This window comes from Melanaphis sacchari, unplaced genomic scaffold (assembly GCF_002803265.2).
Source record: "Melanaphis sacchari strain LSU unplaced genomic scaffold, SCAv2.0 Contig24_pilon_pilon, whole genome shotgun sequence".
NCBI lineage: Eukaryota > Metazoa > Arthropoda > Insecta > Hemiptera > Aphididae > Melanaphis > Melanaphis sacchari.
The window spans coordinates 555,319-565,275 of NW_020271125.1; the positions used below are offsets into that span (position 1 = coordinate 555,319).

The 9,957-nt window shown below is 26.8% G+C and overlaps 1 protein-coding gene across 1 annotated transcript; it reads left to right on the plus strand.

The window, feature by feature from the left end:
* Positions 1-3,854: 3,854 nt before the first annotated feature.
* LOC112594989 (ribosome biogenesis protein BMS1 homolog) lies at positions 3,855-9,664 on the plus strand. The gene is made up of 15 exons (XM_025340046.1): positions 3,855-4,048; positions 4,201-4,324; positions 4,401-4,740; positions 4,802-5,057; positions 5,213-5,341; positions 5,471-5,661; positions 6,146-6,297; positions 6,373-7,085; positions 7,260-7,441; positions 7,673-8,179; positions 8,250-8,380; positions 8,474-8,582; positions 8,645-8,915; positions 8,996-9,171; positions 9,257-9,664. Exons 1-15 carry the CDS (start codon positions 3,997-3,999, stop codon positions 9,605-9,607), a joined length of 3,684 nt encoding a protein of 1,227 aa, XP_025195831.1. The 5' UTR covers positions 3,855-3,996; the 3' UTR covers positions 9,608-9,664.
* The last annotated feature ends 293 nt before the right edge of the window (positions 9,665-9,957 follow it).

Sequence of the window (9,957 nt, forward strand, 5' to 3'; positions counted from 1 at the left end):
TAAGCTTAAAAATTATTAAAATACTTTGTTATATTAATTTCGAATGTAACTTCTGATAAACTTCTAATAGTCCCAATGCGTTATTATTAAATGTCGCCAATTTATCATTGAAATTAAATATACAACAGTATAATTATATTTTGTCGATACAAACTAAATTTAATTAATTAACCACTCTGTATAATAGGTATCGTATCCCGGTCGAAAGAATGAAGACACGTGAGTCACGTTGTCATAGTTACGAAGTGAACGCTTGATTTCAGGGCCTAGGGTGTTTGTTCTTGTAATATATAAATCGGTCTGCGCCACGATTCAAGGGTATTTGTTGTGTTTACAAATCGTTTAAACTCATTTGCTTCCTCAATGTTGTTGCGAAACTGTTTTTTTTATATTAATTATACACTATTATATATACTACGCGTAATGAGTGTACATTTAAATTTAAACTATACAAACGTTTTTTATTTCTTCACTATAAATTAAAGTTCATTATAACAAGTAACTCATTAATTATTATACTTAGCTTTTATTGTTCCTAATATTTAACACTAAATTCTAAAATAATTGTGATGGTTTAAAGTTCATATTAATAAATAAAAATAAAATTAATAAAAAAGCTACTAAATTAAAACTTAAATTGTATTGACTTCTAAGTAAAATATTATCTTTTACTGATTTTTAATTTTATACTGAAATTATTTTTATTTTAAGTGGCAAGGCACTAAGTAGTTAATTTGATAAATTTATCACAATTTACACGCCTAAATAGTAAACTCGATAATATAGGGTGAGATTTTTTTAAATATAATTTTATTTGAATATAATCTTATTAATGATAACCGCTTGTAAATAAATTCAAGTATTACATTTTAAACAGCAAATATGAGTAGGTAGATACTTACATTACATCTTAAATCATAAATTTTCAAATATTAAAGTTAAAAATATGATTTTATTTATAGATATACGTATTAGTTTTAATTTTCAAAATATATTAATATAAACATAACAACATTAATCTCATATCAATAATCTATAAAAAAAAGAAAAATGGTTATGCATTAAAATTGTTTGAAACAAATTACTTCTAATGCTGATTATAGCGATTATGAATACTTTTGCAAAAATAAATAATAGGAAACCAATAGGTACCTTATAGTTTAAAAGTTACAGCTGTTTACTGATTAAAAAAAATTGAGGAGTATAGTAATATTATTGAAATATTTTTTTTTTCTAAACAGACTAAAGTAATATAATAATTGCCATTTTAGTATATTATGTATATTTGTATATTACATTCAATGTTATATACAAGTTTAATTCCCTGCATATTATGTAATGTGCCATGTGTGAGTCTGCTTAGGTCATACTCATTGTTGTTCCTAAGTTAAGATTAGTAATCGAATCAACGAATTTGCCATTTTTTTTTATTTTATGTAAAATTTTCTTTGAATATGACAATATTTTTATGATGTTTCTCCGTTGGAAAAAAAAAACGTTCCTATAATATGGCTATTGTTTTTAGACACAGGAAACTATTATTTTTATAGCGTTGGTATATTGACAATGAACATTAATTTGTTATGTCAAACAGCCAGATAAATACCATGCATATTGTGTGTATAATTAAAAATTGAATCTAAATATAAAATATTATAAATAACTTTATTTTTTAACTACAGATAGTACATTGCATTTGGTTTATTTTATCTGTATATTACTATACTATTATTTATTATAAAATCTATGTTTTTTTTTTAAGTTATACTCTACTAATTACTATTTTCAATCGCCATATTATTAAGTCTAGCCTTTGTCTTAAAAATCAAAAACTACCAACCAATCATAATTCATTAATTGTGGTAAGAAATTATGTTAAACATGTCTACAAAAATTAATGTACCAATTAAATAATAAACATCCACCTTCATACTTTAACTCAAATGTTGCATTTGAATTTGTTTTAACAACTTCTGTTGACTGTTACACAAGTGTTAATTGTCGAGGAGAATTGAGCAAGCTTAAGCTACTAAAAAATCATTTACGATATTATTTTTAATTTAAAATTATCTTAAAGCATTGCGTAAGTCTTTAGAAAAACATTTTAAATTCTAATTTAAATTTAAATGGCTTAATAGGGCAAATGTTCGTGGGTTTAGCAGAACTTCAAATTTGAATTCATAAGACCATAATGGTCTTGCAATATAGTAATTACTAATTAATAATTTTTTCAATTTTATATCAATAGTTCTTACAAGAAAAAAAATATTATATATATTATAGGACTATATAGTTATTATTTTTCTACGTTATTTACGATCGCGGCGTGGTGAAATTTTTAAAAGTAAATGTCGACAATGTTTGAGTTATTTAACTTCGCGTATTATAAGCATTAAGCGTTTGAAAATAAAGTAAGCTTTTATTTGGCAATAAAAATCAGTTTTAGATTATCCATCACAAAGCCTTTAAAGTCTTCTGTTTTCATAATCATATCTTAAAATAATATTTATGTGTTGTACTAAGAACTAACTTTTGAACTGATAGACATTATTTATTTATTTTTGAATAACTAAGCTTATCTAAGAAACTTTTAAAATTAATAATATTATAAAAAAAAGAGTATTAAAAGAATTAAAAAGAATATTTAAAAAAAATGCATATAACGAGTCAGGATTTGACAGAAATTTGTAAGGACAAAGTCCTTTAAACTTCCTCTCATAAGTGTAGTTGGGGGGGGGCTGAGGGGTAAACTTCCCTGTTAGAAAAAATAGCCCCTCAAAAAATGCAGACGAAGCCCCCCACGAGTTGGTACATGTCTACCTTTAGGAGGGCTACAGCCCTCCCAAAAAAATTGACTACCCTCTCCTATTCCACCTTCTCCCCATAAAAGAAAAGAAAATACTTACGAAAATATGTGCAATGTCGTCATGAGAACGTTATAGTGTAGATATCTCTTTCACAAGTTCAAATTAGAACTATTGAGATTTATAAAATAATCCATTTTCCTTAAAATTAAATACAATATTGAGTGGGCGGATAATCGACAAGGAACAAAGGCCAAAATTATAATAACATAATTACTATTTAAGATTTAAAAGTAATGTAGAATGAATTACCAATAACCTTATTAGTTGTTTGTACTGGAATATCAAGTAAGAAAGCGAACGACATGGAAAGTTTTTTGTAAAATTTAAGAGTACCTACTACACAAACACTAAACACACGCAAATTGTAAATGGAGATATTGAAAACAGGAACGAGGTTTACGTAAACAAGTTTTAACAGGGTCATAATCATACTAGAGATTCAACGTTTTTATATATTACAGGAGAGAATTTAGAACTTTTTTTGTAACGTAGCATTATTATTTTTTTTGATAAAATTTTCATAAAAGAAGTTATTAAATATTAAACATCGATTATTTGATTTTGTGTTTTTTAAAATGTGTTTTTACGATAACACTAAATAGTTGCATAAATAATTAAATTTTTACGAACTGCGAGTTTACGGATATTATTTTCCTTAATACAAGCATATTATTATATTATTATATAAGATGAACGCTTCATTCGTTTTTTTTTTTTAATTGCAGCCTTTGAATTTTATGTTCGCATAAATCGTTTCTAACTATTTCACAGAATGTAAAAATAAAGTTCAATTAATATTCAACATCACTTAATAATATAACCTGTTTTTTTGTACTATTTAGTATAATATTAAATTTACTATGATTTACATAAAGCCAATGCCATCTAGGTGTACGAATAGTAAATTGTTTTACACTACCGCTCGCTCACCCTTATCAGTCGTCCCGCGTGTGGTTGTTGATAATTGATAATTCTTATCACACCAAAATAAAAAAAACGTGTTTTCAAAATTGTATTATAATTACGTTCAACACGGACTCGTGGAATTATTTCTGTTGTATTTGTAATTTCGATATTCGACGGTTACATCGTTAGCCGGTGTCATTTACGTTTCGCACCGTGATTAACAATGGCCGAGGAATTCGATGACAAGAAAAAAGAACACAGAAAAAGGCATTCTGGTAATGTTTTTTACTTATGACTACCTATGTTTTTTAGGCGATTGAGTAGGCACTTCACAGTACAACTATGAAAATGGAATGAGAATTAACGTTCAATCAGTCAGCATAGATAATAGATAAGTTTAATTTTTTTATGTTTATCGTTTGTATAGGCAGGAAAGCCGAGAAAAAAGTTTTAAAGAAAAAATTGGATCAAGATGAAGCTTCTGCCAGAAAAAGGAATCCCAAAGCATTTGCTATTAACTCTGTTGTTAATGCTCAAAGACGATTCAGAAGGTGGGTTAAGCGATATTTTTTCAATTCTAATATTTTTAATACTTAAACTATAAATACTTATTATGTGTTAAATCAGGGCTCAAGATTTGGATACCAAAAAGCAACATATACCTCTTGTTGACCGCACACCTTTGGAACCTCCTCCAATTATTGTTGCTGTTGTTGGACCTCCAAAAGTTGGGAAAACAACATTAATTAATGGCATTATAAAAAATTTTACAAGACAACCTCTCACTACTATTAATGGTCCTGTTACCATAGTGTCTGGTAAAAGAAGACGTATTACACTAATTGAATGTAATAATGACATAAACAGCATGATTGATTTGGCTAAAGTAGCTGATCTTGTTCTCCTTATGATTGATGCATCATTTGGATTTGAAATGGAAATATTTGAGTTTCTTAATATTTGTCAAGTAATATCAATTATTTGTTTATTCTATTATTTACGAAATTGATTTTTATTATTTTATATAGGTACATGGAATGCCCAAGATAATGGGTGTCTTATCTCATCTTGATATGCTAAAAAATAACAAAACTCTTAAACGTACAAAAAAATTACTTAAGCATCGTTTTTGGACTGAAGTTTATGCTGGTGCAAAATTATTTTATTTGTCTGGTGTTCATAGAGGAGAGTATGTTCGTAATGAAGTAAAAAATTTAGGAAGATTCATTTCAGTTATGAAATTTAGACCTTTAACTTGGCAAACTTCTCATTCATATGTTCTAGGTAAGTTATTATGTAATTTTGAAAAAATATAAATAGATTATTTATTTGCTTAATTTGGATGAAACCATTTATAATTGTTTATCAATGCCCTTATTGCTCAAAAGCTATGTGAATTGCTCTTTGTGATTGTTAATTATTTATTTTATTAATTTTAGTGGATCGTATGGAAGATCTTACACCACCAGAATTAATTCGACAGAATGTAAAATGTGATCGTCGAGTTAGTTTGTATGGATTTGTTCGAGGTATTCCAATGAATAAACAGAGTAGTGTTCATATACCAGGTAATTAAATATTTCATTTATTATTATACTTTGGTGTTTAATAATTATTGATATATTTTTTTAATAATCTTAAGTAAACATTTACTAATATTTTAATGTAGTAACAATTTATGTAATATTATGTTTTAGGTTGTGGGGATTCTCCTATATATGATATGTGTTATCTTCCTGATCCTTGTCCTTTACCTGAAAAATTAAAAAAGAGAAGTTTAGTTGACAAAGAGCGTCTTGTTTATGCACCATTTTCTGGAGTTGGTGGAATTGTATATGATAAAGATGCTGTATATGTTGAACTTGGTGGCAGCCATTCTCATAGTAAAGTATGTAATTTCACTAAAAACATTTTTGTAATTTGATTTATTCATATATACAGATGATGCAAATTTGTGTCAATACAATATATTTTTTCATTGGGATTTTGATTTGTTATTTATGGTTTAAATATATTGTATAAATGGCATACTTAATTTATGGTACTGAATATATTAATGAACACTCAAATTTTCAATTTTCAATCCAGTACCATAGGAATAGTTCTCTTATTTTTAAATCTATATAACTTATAATAGTATTTAAATTTAGAAGTAAATAGTTACTAATTTTTTAAACCTATAAATTTTTATTATGTCAAAAATTAGTATTAAACATTGTCTGATCCAAAATTATTATGGGTACAAGTGTATAGATTTAAAAAAAAAACTAATTTTTTATCCACACTTGTGGTTATGTACATTTTATATATAAAACTATTCTATTTGTAATGTATTTATAATATTGATAATATTAAATGTGTATTTTGTTTAGATTATGAATAATACACAAGATAATACTCCTGGCCGAGAATTAGTAAACAATATAGTTGAGACACAAGATACTTTAGATCAAAAGATTGATCGTAGTGAAGTTCAAATTTTTTCTAATACTGAACCAATTGTTTCCACTGATTTTAAAGAAAAGTATGTTTAGTATTAAATATATTAAACATAAACTTATTTTAAATATAAATAAAATATACAATTTTTTTTTTCTAGCGATGATAATAATATGGAAGAAGAATTGTCTGTAACTAATGTAACAGATCCAAATGATGGTCGAAATCGACGAAAAGTTATATTTCGTTCTGATGATATGAAATTTTCTGATCTTGATGAATCTGATACTCAAGATGATGATGATGACAATGATTCTGAAATTGAAGATGTTAACCCTATGAGTGAAGAAAATAATGATTCTGATTCAGAATGGTCAGACTCTGAAGATGAAACTGAAAGCAAAAAAGATAAAGCTGACAAGTCACGTTTTTATGGACAATCATTTGGAAAAGAAAATGAAATCAGAAAAAAAATTGCCAACGAATTGGCAAAATTAGACAAAATCAACCAAGAATCGAATATTAGCATCTGGAATGAACAAGAACAAGAACAATCTGATGATGAGATTGAATATGATGAAGATTCTGATGCTGAAGATTCTGATGTTGAAGATTCTGATGCTGAAGATTCTGATGCTGAAGATTTTGATGCTGAAGATGATAGTGATGAATGTGATAATAACAAAGAGCACAATATTAAAACTAAAGCAAGTGATGAAAATGATGTGGATGATAAAGATAAAAAAAATAGTTTAGTAGATATTAATGGAGGAGATTCAACGTTAAATTGGAAGAAAAATTTGGCACAAAAAGCAGCCAATGCGTATTATGAACGACAAAATTCAGTTGCTAATCTATGGAAATTAGTTTATGGTAAATTATTTTTATTAGATATTTTAATAAAATTAATATAATATAATTTAATAAACAGTCAACTAATAACTGTTATTATTAATACATAAATTTATTTTGCATTTGAAATTTTTAATTGAAATTGTAAAAACCCATTTTTAAATTAAAAATTATTTTATATAATATTTTAAATAGGTGATGAAGTTAATGAACAAAAAAATGATAGTAAGTCAAATGATGATGAAGATGAAATAGGAGGCCTATTTAGAGTATCTTCAATGAAAAATATTAAAAAACAAAGAGAAAAAGATGACATGAATTTAGAAGATATATCGAAATTTAATGTTGATCATCAACATGACTGGAGTTTATCAGAGGTAATCATTGAAAAGATTAAAATTTAGTTATACATATTATAAAATACTCTTAGTGAGATCATATTATTACTATCCATTTATTCAAATTCAAATCTTTTGTTTTATTCATTTTAATGTAATAATTAGTATTTAGTTTATTAATACTTTAAATTATAAATCACCAAATATTTATTTAAAAATAACTTTTTTCATTTATTTTTGTTGATTAAAATTATCTTGTGTGTTTTTTAGGTTTGTGATACTATAAAAGACATGTTTGTAACTGGTAAATGGAATCGTAATGAAGATGCTTCTACACTTCTTGAAGATGATAATGAAGAACTTTATGGTGATTTTGAAGATTTGGAAACTGGTGAAAAAGTTGAGGGCCAAGGTTTTGATTCTGATAACAGTGTTATTGAAAAACCTAATAAGCCATTAACTGAAGATGAATTAATTGAAAAAAAGAAAAAATTAAAAGAACAGTTTGATGAAAACTATGATGATAAAGAAGGAGGTCCAAGTACATATTATGACGAATTAAAAGAAGAAGCTTCTAAACAAGCACAACTTAACAAGAGCCAGTTTGAAGGAATGGATGATGAAATGCGTGTTCAACTAGAAGGATATAGAGCTGGAATGTATGTTCGGGTAGAATTAGATGCAATGCCATGCGAATTAGTAAGCAATTTTGACCCATCTTATCCATTAATAGTAGGAGGATTACAAAGTGGGGAAGAAAATATTGGATTTTTGAAAGTAATTATTAAAACATTAAACTTAACAAATATTTTTCAATTATTCATTAAAAGATTGTTTTAATAAATAGGTACGAATTAAGAAACATAGATGGTATAATAAAATACTCAAAAACCGAGATCCTATTATAATATCAATGGGTTGGAGAAGATTTCAGACATTACCAATATTTTCCAAACAAGAAGATAATATGAGACATAGGTAATTAAACAGTGAACTTATTACATTTGTACCAATAATTGTTTTCATCTTATTTCTATATAATTTATACTTACATATATTTAAACATTTCAGGATGCTTAAATACACACCTGAACATGTCATGTGTATGGCTCACTTTTGGGGTCCAATGACCAAACCTGGTACTGGATTTTTAGCTGTACAAGATGTTTCATCCAAACAGGTTTGTAAAAAAATGTCGTAAGATGTTTAATTTTCTTTTTTTTATCATACACTTGTTTAAAGGCTGGTTTCAGGATAACAGCTACTGGGACAGTTGTTGATACAGACCAATCAACTCAAGTTACTAAAAAGTTGAAATTGACTGGCACTCCTTTAAAAATCTATAAACGTACAGCATTTATTAAAGATATGTTTAATTCTACTCTGGAAGTAACCAAATTTGAAGGAGCTCGTATTAAGACTGTTTCTGGTGTTCGAGGTCAGATTAAAAAAGCTTGCCCAAAACCAGAAGGTTCATTCAGAGCAACTTTTGAAGATAAAATTAAAATTAGTGGTATTTATTGATTGATATTCAGTAAAATTTGTTAAATTGTATTTACTTATCACTTTTTTTTTTTTTTTTGATATTGCCAGATATCGTGTTTTGTCGTACATGGTATAATGTTGAAGTTCCAAAACTTTATAATCCTGTTACATCGTTGTTGTTGCCATTGAATGAAAAAAACTCATGGCGTGGTATGAAGACTACAGGACAACTAAAAAGAGAACAAGGCATTAAAGCACTTCCTCAAAATGATTCAATGTATACTGTAAGTATTTTTTTTATTTTCTTAATTTTAACAGTTTTTATGATTATGATTTATTATAAAACTATTTTTTTTACATTTCTTATAGCCAATACATAGGAGTATGAAATATTTCAAGCCTCTCAAATTGTCTAAGAATTTACAAGCTCAGCTACCGTATGCAGACAAACCCAAGACATTGGCAACCGCTAAATTAGACTTGAAAAAACAACGTGTGGCTGTGGTTAGAGATGGTCATGAAGAACAGGTTGCTTCTTTAATGAAGATGATTCGAACCACTTACAAGGAGAAGAAACGAAAAGATAGAAAAGATATGAGAGTGAGAGTTAGGCAACATAAGAAAGACATCCAAACAGAAGTGAGGGCTAAATATAAGAGAGATCAACAAAAGAAAAAAGCTATTATGAGAAAACGTACAAAAATGTCGTCTAATAAATAATTTGTGTTTAGTCTATTGTTTACCATTTTTAAATCGATATCTTAAATTGTTTTATTTTAATTAAGTAAAATAAAAAACCAAATCAATTTTTACATTACTTTCAAATTATTTATAAATAATTATACTATCATGTATTTACAGTCAAGGAACATATTTTTTTTAGTTATAATTGTTAAACCTATTCAATTTTACATACCCTTCAATCTAATTACAATCTATTGAAGTCATTGGTTCTATAGGTCCATCACTATAGATGTTTTGAAGCGTTTGCGTGTTTGGTTTGCACATGTTTCATATGGTGTTTGATAATATTCCTATTTAAACTGCTGAATATCAAAAAAATTGATCAG

Coding starts and splice junctions, on each gene's coding strand:
- LOC112594989 (XM_025340046.1), top strand. CDS start 3,997: ATGGCCGAGGAATTCGATGACAAGAAAAAAGAACACAGAAAAAGGCAT. Junction 4,325..4,400: donor GCTCAAAGACGATTCAGAAG/GTGGGTTAAGCG, acceptor GTGTTAAATCAG/GGCTCAAGATTTGGATACCA. Junction 7,442..7,672: donor ATGACTGGAGTTTATCAGAG/GTAATCATTGAA, acceptor TGTGTTTTTTAG/GTTTGTGATACTATAAAAGA.